The sequence below is a fragment of the Sturnira hondurensis genome, unplaced genomic scaffold (genome assembly GCF_014824575.4).
Source record: "Sturnira hondurensis isolate 20B ecotype Veracruz unplaced genomic scaffold, ASM1482457v3 Scaffold0014430, whole genome shotgun sequence".
Taxonomy (NCBI): domain Eukaryota; kingdom Metazoa; phylum Chordata; class Mammalia; order Chiroptera; family Phyllostomidae; genus Sturnira; species Sturnira hondurensis.
In genome coordinates, this window is record NW_028087061.1 from 1710445 (window position 1) to 1726671 (window position 16227).

Here is a 16227-nt window from a genome sequence, read left to right on the forward strand (position 1 = left end):
CCCTCTAAAGACAAATAAATAAAATATTTTTAAAAAAGGAACTTGTTTACATATAATCCTCCCTCCTAATGTGCAGCCAGGATACGGACGTGGCAAATTCCTGAGAAGTCTGCACAAAGCTGGCCTCTAAGTGATCCCTCGGATTCAAAACCTCTTAAACCATAACTGCTTAGCAAGCGTGACTCGCATATGTTCGAGTTTTTGCTGCATTAATCAACACAAGGCGCTGATTTTTTTACGGAATAATTCCCTCAGGTACAGTTCATCCTAGTTTCATTCAAGCCTGCGGAGGAGGCTCTGCGTGTTTCGTGAGCTCTGTGACCCCTGTGACTCCTGCTTGTCCTTTACAAGCCCATAAACAGACAGTTCAAGTGCCCAGCAAGCCTACTGCTGCCCAGGAGATGCAAAGAGAGACAGGGCCTGGGGACAGAGGCAGGCGTGCTCCCAAGAGGAAGAGGACCCGGCAAGGAGTGACACCCGCTTCCCTTACCACTGTCCACCCCTGGTTCATAACTCTGACCTAGGCATCTCCCGTATCCATTCCACTTCTGTCATTCAGAAGTAGGGGCCACAGTGTGCTTTGTTTTTTCTTCATCTTGGTGATGGCATGATCAGAGGCCAGATACCTGGCAGTATCAATCAAGGAAAAAAGAAAAACAAGAAAAGAGCATCCTAATTTACACTATTTGATTAACATACTAAAAGCACTTAAGGAAAACAATGAGCAGAGTGAATTACCCAATCCAAAGAATACAACTTTATATTGTTACAACAAATATAAACCTCACCTTGTTTCCCGTACAAAGAGAGATCATTTAGAGACAGAGGATCGCATAGTCGCACACCCAGCTGGCAAACATCTGGGGTCTGGAGTTCCTTCCCCAACCACATTACAACATCAGCTTGACACATCTGTAAAACATATTCCCTGCCCAGAGTCAGACCCTACAGATCAAACCAGGGAGGCGCCCTCTCTCAGGCCAGCATGTAGCTCATCCCCCTCAAGACACTTGGTAAAAGCAACACAGTTGACAGAATGACACTGCCTCAGCAGGAAAGGGCCCTGGCCCAGCCAAGGGAGGGGGACCAGGAGCCTAAGTGCAAGAAACCAGCCAGACAGCCAAGGAAGATGGGAAGGAGTTGAGACTGGCCAGGGTTGGGGCAGGGGAGGCAAAAGAACCAAAAGTTAAAATGGAGCAAAGTGTTACTTTAGTAGTAACCATTTCAGTTATAATCAGACCCCAGCCTGGTGTCACTGAGACTTCAAGAGCCATGGATGCTGGGGAAGAAATTCACTTCTTGAGTGCAATTCGAGGTTATCTGATCTTTGTGTCAGTGGTTCTAGATCCCACTCTGTTTGGGAAATGGAATGGCTTCTTTAATCTGCAGCCATAGCTTTCCTAAAAAAGTGCAGGGCAGCGTGGCCAGGAAGACGGGACACGCAGGCCCATCTGCTGAAGGATGGCTCTGAAGTCGGGGCTGGTTTGGCTGCCTTCTCTGTGCCCAGGGGACCAGCAGAGGGCAGTGAGGGAAGGCACCACCCTGCTCCCTCCCTGAAGGACGGCCTCCAGGCTGCATGGCAGAAAGAGCTGGAGGAGTCCAGTCTCTCACAGACAGGTACTGGCAAAGTGCTGGCCAAGCCCCCGGAGGGCCGGGCTCTGGCCCTCGGCTCCAGCACACAGGGGCTCACGTACACATGCACAGGGCAGGGGACTGAGTAACCAACCCTGAAGAGTGGTGTCATCATTTTTATTTCCTCCTTTCAATCTGGTCTTCAGCTCTCACAGCTGTTCCTCTACACAGTCCGTTTCCTACTGCTCTGACAGGGTGGTTGCATCGCAGACGACCAAAGGCTGGAGCCCTCGGACCAGAATGTAGATACTCCAGTGGTTGGCATCAGCATAGCCTTGAAAGGAAACAGCAACAGGAAAGCATGTGAATGTCAGGGACCGGGCGCACCTGTGGGCATGAGCAAGATGGGTCTGCCAGAGCCACCCGCAGGGCACGTCTACAAAGTCGGGCACATCTTGCTTGCTCCGGAGGTCTTTTAGCTCTTTCTGGCATAAATACTCCCAGTTATTATCTGGCTTTTCTGTAACCTGACACCCCAAAGGAGCCACTTTGAACCAAAATGCTTCATCACGCCTCCAGACCTGGGTCCCTGTGAATTACAGTTCAGCAGGTTTACAATGGCAGGATGCTCTAGGTAACCCGGTGTGGTGTTGGGTATCCAGTCTCAGGCTGATCTCATCTTTGTCAGCAAGAAGACAGGCTTGTGGGGCAGGGGGAGGACCCCTAGGCAATTTTCCCGAGGTTATCTACAACAGGGCCTTATTGCAAAACATCTAGATTGACTCAACCCAGCATTTCCTAAATTGTGTTCAGCAAACATCCTGTAAGGCAGTCCGAGGAAAATGGGTTCCATGGCCAAGTAAGTGTGAGAAACAGTAGGTTCTTCCGAGGCATTTCAGAGCCTTTTGAACACTAATGTGTGCTACGTGTCAATAAGAAAGGTGTTTCCCAGAGTCAACCGACCCACGGAGCCCCATTTGCCAAAGAGCTGCTGTCCCCACCTCCAGTGACATGAATGATCTGTAGAACTGTTTAGGAAAGACTGGTCTGTATCGTTTAAGGGGCTAGAAAGGTAAACTTAAAACCTTTAACAGTTTAATAATCTCTTGATGGAAAATTTTCTAGAGTATGATGTACGCTGTTCATCTTTAGATGGAGGGCACCGAGTAGAATTCAGTCTCTACCTGGTACCACTAGGAAGGTCACTATGAGCAGCGACTGTACAGTGTTGGCAGATGTGAGGGCTCACCAGCTCCTGGCCCATCATCATTCTTGAAAACACCCCCTATCACAGGCTTCTGGCCATCTGTAACCTTGACCCTTCCCCTCAGCCTTCATAGGACAGTGCTTATTTTGTCAAAAACACAGAACTTGCTGTCACACTGCTATTCTTAAGGGTCCCTGTGGTGCACGAGACACCATGGGGACACCCTCCGCTGTCAGGTCTGCTCTCCTGTCTGTCTCTGTGACGGAGGCAGTGCAGCCGTCACTCCTGTTCCTGCCACTATCCAGACGCCCACTGTTTTCCCGTCCTTGTCCCAGACTTGCTCTCTTCCTCTTGTTCTCTTCTGTCTCCTGTCCCTTCTCCACATTCCTGTCACATGGCTGGTGTTTTGTGGACACTGCCAACCACAGGGCTCCTTTCCTTCTGGTCCACAGGCTGGCTGGTCACAGCACGGCTCTGGACGTTTAGGCTGCTCTGGGCTATCCCCACTGGACTTTGGTGCTCAAAGCTTCCCTGATCACGGCCCATCACCCATTTTTTTCTTTTCCTCTAATCCTGAAATTGGCATTCTAGGTGCTCATGGGAGCTGGAAAACTGGAATTTGGATAACTAAGGTGTTCTATAGTCATCTGAACTGTCAGGCGTTCATAGAACAGCAGACAGAAACTTTTCCATGCACAACTACCTACTTCCAATCCCAAATGTCATACAGGCTTGTGCAATGGTCACGCCCCATGGAAGGGCCACCCCACTGCAGGAAAACAGGTTCAGAATCATTTCTACACAAGAATCTCCTTTTATGCGGTAATTCCCAAGGGCCAGGCCAGCTGTGCTCCACTATCAGTCAATGCTTAATTTGCGAGTTTTTATTTTTTCATTTGTAAATGGAAATAAAAGTCATTTAACTTGAATTAAACCTTGGCACAGTCTGTGGTCTACACCCTTCTTCCAAATGAGGTGAGAAGTTTCTAGGGATTGGGGTTTTCTGAGCAGGTAAAGTAAAAGAAATCAGTGGAAGACCAGTCTGGGCGATGCCAGGGACTCTACGCAGGAAAGACAAGGAGGGCAATAGGGACGCTTGCTGGTCTATTTGCTCTGCCAAGAAAACTCTACAGTCAAACTGACTGCTACTAATAGCAGTTGACTTAAACCTGTTTCCTGGAACAGATTTCTAGAATACAGCACACAGAGCGAGTCACAGTTGGGAAGTCTTGGAGCCAAGGGCGAGTCACGACCGTGAGGGAGGCTGCGACCCGGCTGGGGGACCCACCCAGAGGTGGTGCTTCCTTGCGTGGCCGGTGCCCTCACATGCTGCTCGCACTGTTTTATCAGCAAAATGGGTTTCCTCAAATCTAAAGTTGTACCTCCCCTGGCTTGATTCTGTTCAATGAGACACTTAAGAGACTTGAAGCTTTGCTTAACAGACGGTGGGGCCTTGGAATGGTCACCTCTCCTCTCTGCGTCTTAGTCTCCTCATCTGCAAAATAAAGGATTGCTCTACATATTTTCCATAATCCTTTCTAACTTGGACACATATATTCTAAACGTTTATAGAACAAGACATTTCCCCTCTGCCACATTTTCTCATTAGTTGTTCCATTTCAACATAAATATTGACCCTGCTAATTAAAAAAAATTTTGATGCCACTGATCTTTGTGAAGGCAATATTTAATTCTTACAGTATTTTTTGAGTTAAAAATTAAAAGACCCTGTGGCTGACCCTGCCCTCCTGGGCCCCACCTACCGATGTCCCCCGGCCCTATGGGCATCACCAACATGCTGCAGTGCGTTCGGCACTGGAAGGGGGGGATAAGGTGCAGCAAGGCTTCGCCACTGCCAATGGTGAAGAGGTCGTGCATCTTATGTGCCTGGAGGAAAAGTGGGAGGAGAAAGGAAGGCAAAGAAAACAGTAAAGTCCAGTAGTGTGGGATATTGATACACACAGAGCTCTGAGGTTCCTAGCAGCCTAAGCAAAAAGGAAAATAGCACCAACACGATTCACAATTATGTCCAAAAGACAAAGACAAATTAGTTTCTCCAAAGCATGGCTCATCTCCCAGTATTGAGAGCAGGGTAAAAATCTCTTGTAATGGCTGCTAATGAGACACTGTGTCACCCAGTGGATGACAACCTCAACAACAGTCCTGTAGTAGAACTGCACAAACTTCATCACTCACAGCTATTTCTAGCCACAGACTCAAAGTAGGCCAAAGACAAAATATCTCATTGCAATTTAACAAAAGTCTAACAAAGCCTAATACATGTTGGTCTAAGAATGCAGTCTTCCAAGGGTCTGGTTTGATTCAAACTTTTAAACTAATAGATGTCTACACATCCTTTGGGCAGTGTTCTATGGAATATTACTTTTCACTTCCAGAGTTTTGATAAGAATGGAACAGTGGTCAGGTTTACACTTTCTGGCAAGACCTAGGTGAGCAGATATGTCATGCTACTGACCAACAGTTAATGACGGTAATATTGGCCTCTGCTTTTGGAAACTAAGGAGACAACCAGGATATGCAGCTGTGGAGGCCACCACTGCCCTTCTGAGAGAGCACTGCAGGGTGAACAGAAAGGCTGACCTCGCACAGGCTTCTCTTCCTTCCCAGTGAGAGCGAACCCCCAGGCCTCCCCTCCCAGCCCCTGCCCTTCTGGCAACCCTTTCATAGGCCCACCTAAAGCAGAGATCAGAAGTCTGACTCCCTGGGCCATGTCCTGATTTTCTCTTCCTCACTTGGGGCCTCGAGAGTCTTGGGTTTTGGTCCCATCTTCTCCTGACCCTAACCCTGGTCTCTCTGCTGCTTCCACAGGCCCTGGCCATGACTCTAATTCCACGGACACACTAGAGCCATTTCAACTGTTGCCGCAGTGACCGGAAGACAACTAGGGAAAACTAGTGTCTTGAACTGCCTGCAACTGACTGGTGCCAGCAGAAGCCCTGACAACTGCAGTCTTGAAAAAAAAAATCCCAGAAGACCAAAACCAAGTGGATGTATTTCTCTTCACATAAGCCTGAGAGGAGGAAGGACCCCGTTCCTCCACATCCAGGGTGGGAAGAAACAAACACCATAATGGAGCAGGCCAGACACGGGCAACAATGTGGGGTGGGTGAAGGGGGCCTTGGAGCCCCGTACCTCCTTCCCAAGTGCTTCTTAACAACTGAATCCCCACTTCTGTGCCCCAGCCCTGCCTCCCAGATCCTGAGCTCCCAGACTTGTGAGGTTACCAGGGCCCAGGGCCCAGAGACACAGATAACAGGATGGAGAAACAGGCTGTGGGGAGCTGGGGCCGGGTGGGACGGATGCTCTGGACAACCGGACTCTCAGCATTTTCGCCTATGCGGGCCATTCCCCTTCCCAAAACATGTCTGAGAACCACAACAGGATGACTTTGATAGGCATCTGAGTAACTCTGTATTTGCCCATTTGGCTGAGCTACTTGGTGTCCCTGTTAAGCAGACTGGTGAAATGAACTTCAGATTTAAGTGGGAAAATCAAGATAAAGTTAAAGGCCCTCGCCCAGAAGTATGTTATAATGATGAAGATGGAATCATACTAGGGCCCTGGGTTCTTGCCAGGGACAGCAGATAAACTTCTTTAAAATCTGAGGAAGAGCCCAGCACCTCCACCCTGCTGCTGGCAGGCGGTCCTTAGTTCTAGACAAAATGATTGTTTTTCTAGGCTTTAAAATTCCTTTAACATGATTCAGCAAATCTGAAGCCAATAACACAACCCAGAGTTGGTAGGGGCCACAGTTTGAAAAATTTAATTTTTTACAAAGTAAAAATTCCTGTTTATAATTCTTCCAAATCAATCCAGGCTCAAAATCCTTCCTCAGGAATGAGACTCAACAAAAGAGCAATTCAGAGAAAAGTCGTCAGAAGCAAACACAGAGCAGCTCTGCTGAGTCCACTGGCCGCAGAGAGGTAAAATGCGGGCTCCAGGTTCTCGGCCCTGGGCAGAGGTGACACGCTGGCCACCTACACTGCGCTGCCCGCCTCGGGCACGTGCCTGCCAACCTGTTAGTCCCCAGATCTCTCCATGCTCTCGAGCCTTTGCTTTTCCAATTGTCTGTCTGAAGTTCCTCATTTATTTCTGGGGAAAGTCAACCTGGGAGTGGGAGTAAGGGAGAGCCCTCCTGTTAACCTGCTGTGTCCTTGGGTAAATCCTGTAACCTCTGTGGGGCTCAGCTTCCTTAACTACAAAATGAGTAAGTTGGACTGTTCACTTACATAGCATTCATTTCTAGTTTGCAGCTTTCTACTTTGAGGTAGAGAAGTCCGACTAACTGCATGCTCAGGTCCCTTCAACATTTAGGATTCTATAGACTTGAATGCAGAAACTGGCTTGCAGAAGGTAAACTGATGAAGTAACCAGACTTTCCATAAGCATGCCTTCATAAAAGAGCAGGCCACTGCAGGTCTCCTGGCCAGCAAGAGGAGGTGAAAACTTCGGATTATGTGAATATCCCTTTAATTCACCCTCCAAGTTAATATGCAGGAAAGGCCTTGATTATGACATTGGCCCAGGTCCCAAATTCTGGTTCTAAGTCCCTTGAAAATTTCCTACCTGATTTCTCTCAATAGGTTCTCCTTCAAAAAAGAAGCAATTTTTCAAGGAGGCATCTTTTGGAAATGGTAGGTAGGTGAAAACAGGAAAAAGCTCACGTAAAATGTGTGATCTGTTCAGAGATCTTGTCCTGTAAAAGTTTGAAAGAGAAAATAGTATTTAAACTGGGCAAGCCAGCCGCCATGACTAACACAGAGCTGAGCAAGGGTGGGAAAGCTGTGGGCGGTGAAGATAGGGGGGAAAATATCAGGACAATATCTTAAGTATTGGGTCCGTGAAGAATAGTCAGGCCAAATTAATTCATTGTAACAAACTCTTCAGCCACGATTTGTCTATGTGGGCGGGTGTTTATAAAGTCCAGCTAAAACAATATATAGAGGAAGGAAAGAAACAATCCATTCATTCTGTCTTGGAAAAGAGACTGAAGTAATAACAAGCCAAGCGGAAGAAGAGACAAAGCAAAGAGGAGGCAGCAAAAGTCATGGACCTTCTTCTGAGACAGAGCTACACGTGCAGGGAAATGAAGAGGCAAGCCTGACGGGCTTGTTAAACTGAGTATCTGATCACACAAATAGCCAATTTAAAGAAAGGCAGAAGCGTCGAGTAATTATCCAACAAAAAGCCCAAGAGAGCAATTTTTAAATGCTCTTCTGGAATGATTCTAGATGAAAATTGGCTTTCCTTTTCTTTCTAAAGAGCACCCCTAGAAATGGACCACGTCTTCTACAGGAACAGGAAGAAGGAACAGGGAGACAGACTTGAGTTTCAATCCTGGCTGGGTGATGTTAAGCAAGGTTCGTCACCTCTCTTCTTCCCATTTTTCTGAGCTGAAAAGTGACATTTGTAATCCCCACTTTCCAGAGCTCTTCTGAGCATCACCATTAAGCAACAGACACTAAGCACCAAGGCAGCTGCTTGGCACAAACAAGTGCAGCGAAATGAAGTCTCCCATTCTTTGTGCTCTCTCTTCAGCGCTCAACACTCATGCTGCATAAACATAAATGCTAAGCACATAGTTAGAAATAAATGAGAAATCTGTTGGGCAACCCTGGCGCCCACCCAGGGCGGCACTCCTCTTGACACAGCTCTTCTACTTGTCCCTTTCTCTCTCTCATCACTGGGTTGTCCAGAGCGAGCACCTGAGTGTCATTTGACTTCAATGCTGTACTGCACAGTGCTTGCACAGTGCTGACATCTAGTCTGCCCCTTTCTGCACACACACACACACACACACACACACACACACAGACAAGAGCCTCTTTTCACTCACCATGGATAAGTAAAAGGGAACCACCGGTGAGGAAAGCAGCGCCACCACTTGGCAAAAATCCCTTCTGTGAAGCCTTCTGCCACCTCAGGGTACTGGCACAAAAAATGCTGAAGCTCCTCAGACAACAGGGGCCTTTTGGTCTTGACTCGGAGGAAAACAAAAAGCAATGCAAAACAATACAGAATTACTTATCGGGAATGTCACAGCGCTTGATGATTTCTAGCCATTAAATGGGAAATCAGCCCTGGCCGCTGTGGCTCAGTTGGTTGGAGAATCATCCCATAGACTGAACCGCGTGGTTTCGATTCAGGGTCAGAGCACACAGCCAGGGGGTGGGTTCGATCCCTGGTTGGGGCACATACAGAAGGCAACTGATAATCGATGTTTCTCTCTCCCCCACCCTTTCCTCTCTCGCTAAAGCAATGAAAAAATATATACCCCTGGTGAGGATAAACGAGTAATCGGTCAGTGGGAGAGTCAGGCTTCTTGCTCACCTTGATCAACAGAGGATGGAGTCTCTCAAACGTCTTCGGGGCATCTGCCAGGGGCACGAGCTCCACAGGCACTTTCAGGATACAACCGGTGCAGCTGTCGGGAATGGGGTCAGGAATGGGGTCCGAGTCATTCTGCTCACCGTCATTTGTCCACCAGGGGTCTTCCTCTGAGCGAGGAAGGGATACAAAGGAAGCAGATACAGAAAGAACACAGCAGGTAAGTCCAACAGCCCAGGCAATGAAGTAGAAAGGAAAGATACAACAACAATTTTGAAAGCCAACAATCACAAGCACTGGTGGCCTATGAAAAGGTACATATGTAATAAGTAGCCTCTAAGAGGGAGCAGAGTTTGCAGGGGACAGGCTAGGAAAGAGAGGTACTTTTCTGTGTAGACTCTTCTACACTTTATGAAAAATATTTTTTAACATGTACATGTATCTCCTAAGATAAATCAATAAATAAAGTCAAAGAGCTGGAGAAGATATTCGGTGACATGGGACTGGAGATAGAGTTCTTCCACCATTTGCTGGCCTGTGACCCCCCACATCTGAACAGTCTACAGCATATGGGGCAGGGGCAGGCAGAAAGGGGGGCTCCCACCATCAGTGATGAGTCCTACTGCATGTCTTCTCCAGCACTCTGGGTGTGGGTCTAGACCCTTGGTCACAAGCCCAAGTGGAGCCAGGGTGACTCTGGGAAGGAAGAGGAGAAAAGAAAGGGTGCGGAGAGAAGGGATGGAGAGGAGATAGGGCTTTTCAGGCACCCAGCTTTGAAGTAGAGTGAATTGTACCCACCCATTAGATGGCGCTGTATCCCAGCTCAGAAGGAGGTGGGGGCTACTAGCCTCAGTTTCTCCGCCCAAGGACGCAAGGCTGGTCAGAAAGGGAAGAGTGCCCACCCAGACGCTGAAGGGAATGCTGGCCAGCTCCCTGACACCTTCCCTGGTTGGCTCCTGTCTGAGGGGTCGGGCCTGTTTCCATGCAGCCCTTCTCAGTTTCTCTCCATTCCTTCCCTCTGGCACTATTCTGTTTATGTTATAGTACTATTTCTTGTTTGCTTCTTGTTCCATTCTGGGTTTTATGTGTGTAGTCTTAGATAGGTGATTATGATAAACTCTAATTTGAATCCAAAATGTTCCATCAGATGGTTTCTGATTAAAACCAAAATCAGGAGAGAGCTTAGAACAAAAGACAACAGACACCTGAATGTGGCTAAAATGTGAGGTCAGTTCTTTAAACAAACACACTTGGAAACTGACCCTCGACCACAGAATATTTTCTGTAGTAGCAGCAAGTGCTTTTTCCTGGTTTTCCTACAGCAGCGTTGGAATGGAGAGGACCCCACCAGGAAAGCCTCTGTTTGCTCCCAGCACGTCTCCTAAGCACCTCCAGGCACTCTCCACCTCTGGCAGAGAACCTGTTTCCTCCGCGCTTCCGGAGGAAGCTGCCACCTACCCTTCTCACCTGTCTAGGCCTGTGGGCAGACTGCACACCCGGGCCCACCGCACCCTACCTGAGAGGGACTTCTACCCCACATGCTCCACCCCTTTCTGAAATATTTTAAAGTGTTCCTTATTAGAGGCCAAATATGAATTCTTGCCAAAATACAAGAACTCTGGGTAGTGGACATAAAACGAGGCGCACATAATGACGACGTGTCACAACTACACAGCATTTCAGGAGGGAGAAAGGGAACTTGGGCTAAGCATGAGGGCCTACGCTAGTCATTTTCACCTACTGCACAGCTTACTTTTTCCATGTAATTATCGAGGAGACATCACTATTCTCATTTTACAGATAAGCAGAGTGAGAGGCAACAGGAGTTTCCAAGGCACCAGAGTGCGGTGGGGAAGAGCATGAAGCACTCAGGCGAAAGTAGGGGGAAGAGGGCCGGGGAGGGTGTGGCTGAGGACGGCTCTAATGGGGGTTTCAAGGGCTCCAAGCACCTTCGACTCAACTGAGAGCAAAACAAGGAACCACAAAGGCCTTTGAGGAGGGATTTCCTGATGCTATAGGAAGGTTACTCTCGGTTGTGACTAGGGTGTCCTAGAAGAGAGGGGCTGTGAAGAGGGAGGCCTGCTGTATTTTGCTTCTGACCTTTTTTTTGCGGGGGCGGGGGGGGGGGCTGTATTGTGGTAAGAGGTGAAATGTAATGAGAATAAACGAAGGCAGGGGGCTTGGGAAGAAAGGTGATTCCAGGCGCAGTGTTGACACAATCTAGACACCTGAGCAGCTCTTCCAAGAATGTCTGTGTGGCTGACAGTTCCAAGAGCTCCTCCCCTAAGGGTGCTGCCTACACCGGAGACACGGAGAACCGGAAGATTAACCGTGACATTCTGGGCAGGAGGAGGGCGGGGCAGGAGGGCGAGACCGGAGGGAAAGGGCATTATTTTGCTTTCTCTGTATAGGCATTACATAAAAAAACCCCGGCTTTATTGAGATTAAGTCACAGACCATAAAATTCATTCAAAGTGCACAATTCAGTGGTGTTTAATATATTCATAGAGTATAACCAGCACCATAACCTAAGGTTATGACACTTTCATCACCCTAAAAAAACCCCTGTGCCTATTAGCAGCCCCTTCCCACTCCAACTTCTCTCCCGGCCGCTCTAAGTGTGCGCTTGCCTATTCTGGTATTTCATATAAATGGAATCACACGATAGCATGGTCTTTTGTGTCTAACTTTTTTAACTTAGCATAATGTGTTCAAAGTTCATCCACGTTATAGCCTGTATCAATTCTTTATTCTTTTCTATTGCCAAGTAACGTTCTCTCATATGGACATGCTACATTTTCTTTATTCACTCGTAAGTTGCGGGACATTTGGGATGTTTCTGCTTTGGGGCCACTATGAATAATGCTCCTATGGACATGTGCATGCAAGTGTTTGGGTGGGAATATGTTTTCAGATCTTTTGTGTACACACCTAGGAGTGGAATGACTAGGTCATTTGCTAACTCTCTGTTTAACTTTTTGAGGACCTGCCAAACTGTGTTCCAAAGCAGCTGTGCCATTTGACATTCTCATCGGCAACGTATGAGGGTTCCAATTTCTCCACAGCACTTCCTATTGTCTATCTTTTTATTATAGCCATGGTCGTGGGTTCGAAGTGGCTTCTCACTGTGGTTTGGATCTGCATTTCCTTGATGGCTAATGATGTTGAACATCTTTTTATATGCATGTTATTACCTATGTTTTTTGGAGAAATTATTTAAATCTTTTGCTCATTGTTAATTGGATTGTTTGTCTTTCTATTATTGAAACTTGAGTTGTAGACAAATTCTCAAAAAACAAAAAATTGTGAGGAACCAGATGTAAAAATATAATAGCATTCTATAAAGCTGCTATAATTAAAATAGTTACAGTCAACCCTCAGTATTCACAGATTCCTATCGCCTACTCCCTAACACGTATCCATAACCCCAAAGCGACACCCCATTGGCTTGAGAGGCACCCGCAAAGGCGCAGAGCAGCAAACCCCAGCAGAGGTGGGAGTGGGCCACAGGCTGCCTTCTGCTCCGCCCCTCCCACTACAATCAAGTGTCCTTAACACCATCTATTTAGTGCCACATTCTCTGCATTTTTGTCTGTGATTTTGCTGTTTAAGATGCCTGTGCATTTGTGGAAAGAGGGAGTATTAGGGGAACTCTCTGTACTTTGGGCTCAATTTTGCTGTGAACTTAAAATTGTCTAAAAATAGTTTGTAATAATAATATTTAAAACATAGCCCCTGAGCCAAGTGCTGAAGTACTGTCAAGCGTCCCTAAGTGCCAGGCTGGGATGCGCCTTACAGAGAAAACCACGAGTGTCAGATACACTTTGTTCAGGCACGAGCTGTAGTGCGTTGGCTGAATTCAGTGTCGATGAATCAGTAATGTAAAATGAGGTGTCTTTAAACAGAAACACACATAAACAAGGTCGCAGATCAACCAGCTGATGATGACGTGGCCCGAGGCTCTCAGGAACCTAACTCTGTTTCCCCAAGGGGCAGTGGGTCAGTGTTCACTAATTCAGTATTTGCAGGGACTTTATAGAACATAACTACAGCAAACGATGAGAACCGACTGTAGGGTCTTATAAAACAACAGACAAAAAGCTTAATAAAACAGAATAAAGAATGTGGAAAGAGATCCAGAATACTTGTATATAAATGGATATTTAATTCATGATAAAGGTGAATTATAATTCACTAAAGAAAGGATGGATTCAGTAAATTATATTGAGATAAGTAACCACCTATTTGGAAGAAAATAAAGCTTAATCCTTATCTTTCACTACACAAAGAAAGATAAATTTCTTTCTTTCTAGTGAAAGAAATTTAAAATTCTTTCACTAGAATTTTATTTAGATTTTATTTATTTATCTTTAGAGGGGAAGGGAAGGAGAGAAGGTGAGAAGTATCAATGTATGGTTGCCTCTCGTGAGTCCCCTTTTGGGAACTGGTCTGCAACGCAGGCATGTGCCCTGACTGGGAATCGAACTGCGATCGTGTGGTTCACAGGCCCTCGCTCAATCCACTGAGCTACACCAGCCAGGGCTCTTTCACTATAATTTTAATTTATAAATTCTAGATAAATTAAAGATATAAATGGAGAAAACTAAATTTAAAAAATAATAAATTAGAAGAAAATATAATATGATTTCTATAATTTGGAGAGCAAAAAAGTCTTCTTAAGTAAGGCATAAACCATTTGAACCCATAAGAACAGAATGAACAAATTCGACCAGTATTTGCATATAAGAGGCAAAGGATTAATATCTCTAATATGTAGTGGACTCCTATTTGATAAAAAGATTCAAATGGGAAAAGAATATGAATATGTAATCCACAGAAAAATAATTATAAATGACCTATAAATATAGAAAAAGACATCTGACACCACTACTAATCAAAGAAATGCAACTTAAAACGAATATCATTCTTCAGTTTTCTAATTGGCAACACAATGACAATACCCAGTGCTGATGATCAACATATGCAAATTTATGAAGACAATTTGGTAGTTAGTATTTATTAAAATTTAAACTGTGCATGACCTGCCCAGGGCTGAAACCTAGAGAAACAACCTCATTTCTGTTGCCTTCTGTTCCCTGGGTGGAGTCAAGACAGAAAACTACCCACCTACCACCTTGGCCGGTGGTGCCTCTGGTACATGGCCGCTGCTCCTGATGCCCCACCACCATTCCCAAAATGCCACTACAAGGAGTGTCAGATGTCTCTGGAGAACACTAGACAGGCCAGCCCTGAAGGAAAGAAGACAGCCCAGGGCTTTCCTTTGGGAGCTGACTCTGCCACAGCACTCTAACCGCCACCATCACTGCAAAGTCATGTGACCTGAAGGGCAGATGTTTTTCGGTACCATGGCATTAGGAATGACAGTTTAACTTTTTTACTTTCCTGGCTCTCTTAAACTAATTCTCCCCAATATACTCCTTTTTATTCCTTATATCATGATGCATTCTTAAGCTTCTTTCCAAATGTTATGCAAATCCTGTGACCTTTAAATGTCTACAGCTTCCCAGAATTGTCACACACAGGAAAATAAGGGGTGTCGATATTCACATTACAAGTAAAAGAAAGCAGTCCTTGAATAGAATCAAAAACATTTAAGAGCTAAAACCACACCCTTCCAATGTTCTGTCTTTACAACTGAGCTCTAAGGACTCATTTTATTTCCATCTGCATGGCAAAATATTTATTTGGAGTGGACCAAAAAAATCAGGCTTGTTGACAAGACACTAACATTCCTTGAATTTTTGAACTCCAATTTAAAAAATGAGCAATCATGTCCATTTTATTATTGGGTTGGCCAAAAACTCCATGTGGTTTTTTCTGTAAAATAAAAGACACAATTTTCATTTTCACCAATAATTTGACTGATTTGGATATTTTGAGTATGTTGGCTTCCATATGGTATAACAATTATTTTAAGTAATGATTCAATTTGATTGCTATCAACTTCAACTTTCACTCAATTTGATGCTCTATGTGACCGTGGAGCATTATCCAGTGAGAAATTTCCAGCCCAAAACATTGCAAACCATTTTTGACACATTCAATCAGTCACAGCACCTTCTCCATGCACTGCACAAATCTTTCTTTGCATTTCAGTTGTATTTTTAACTTTCTTGAAATAGTAAAGCATAATATGCTGAAAACTGTTATTTTCTTCCATCTTCAATATTATAATTGCTATATAAAAAGTTCACCAATCTGTTTTTTTTTAATGCACTCTGATATGACAGTTGTCACAGTACAATCTATCAAAATTGTTTCAAATGAAGTTAAAAACAACTAAGCGCTACTAGAGCCATCTTATGGGAAAAAAACCAAACTTTTTGGTCAACCCATTATTTCTTAACTCAGCAGCCTATGAAGATTTACTTTATAGGGCAGGGGAAAACAAAGTGAGTGCCACCATCGAGCTGGCCTTAAAAGGCACTGACTCCCTCTGATGCACCACAGCACAGAAGGTGCCTTTCAGGAGCCGGGGCCGTGGGAGGCCCAGCACAGGCTGGCCCGATTGAGGGGTTACTCGGGCTCTTTCCCTCATGTGCTCCGGACCTTCCTGATAGGAACTGGAAACTTCATTTTTCTGAACTTTGTTGATGAATTTTCAAAAACAACTTTCCCAATTAATATAGGAAGTTAGTTATATTTGGAATTAAAAACTCTAATTAAAAACAAAAACTCAAATTAAAAACAAAAACTTGTGAGGTGACTGTTTGATTTATGATGTTTCCTTCCTCTAATTTTGATATAATTTTGGAAATCTTTCCATGATTTCCTCAAGTATACAACAAAAGTCTTCAAAGGAGACCCCAGCCAACTGATTTTTATGATGGATTAGGTCTTTGATTATGAGGATAAAGCTTAGCTTCAACTAGTACATTCTTTCTGAAGATAACAAATATGTTTTCTGACGAGAACACATATTTTCTAAACAGTTATGATGCTGGTTCTCGAGGTTTCACAGTTACACGAAAGTTCTGTAACCATTTGTGATATTAATTTACACATCCCTTCATATGGGCAAATAACATTAAGACCACCAAAAAAGCAAAATTCCCAAATAATATCTTCTAGTCTTTCTC

General features: G+C 45.2%; 1 protein-coding gene across 6 annotated transcripts in view; it reads right to left on the minus strand.

The window, feature by feature from the left end:
* Nucleotides 1-213: 213 nt before the first annotated feature.
* The window catches only part of CUNH6orf89 (chromosome unknown C6orf89 homolog), a 30242-nt gene continuing 14228 nt past the window's right edge, over nucleotides 214-16227 (minus strand). For 4 of the 6 annotated variants that reach the window (XM_037063292.1, XM_037063287.1, XM_037063288.1 and 1 more), the window contains 6 exons: nucleotides 9131-9297; nucleotides 8637-8776; nucleotides 7367-7496; nucleotides 4543-4666; nucleotides 4162-4274; nucleotides 214-1906 (listed from right to left, as the gene is read on the minus strand). In XM_037063292.1, coding sequence (XP_036919187.1) covers nucleotides 1796-1906; nucleotides 4162-4274; nucleotides 4543-4666; nucleotides 7367-7496; nucleotides 8637-8776; nucleotides 9131-9297 — 785 coding nt within the window. In that variant the 3' untranslated portion in view covers nucleotides 214-1795. The remainder of the gene's footprint in view (nucleotides 1907-4161; nucleotides 4275-4542; nucleotides 4667-7366; nucleotides 7497-8636; nucleotides 8777-9130; nucleotides 9298-16227) is intronic. The other 2 variants (XM_037063289.1, XM_037063291.1) reach the window with 2 other exon arrangements.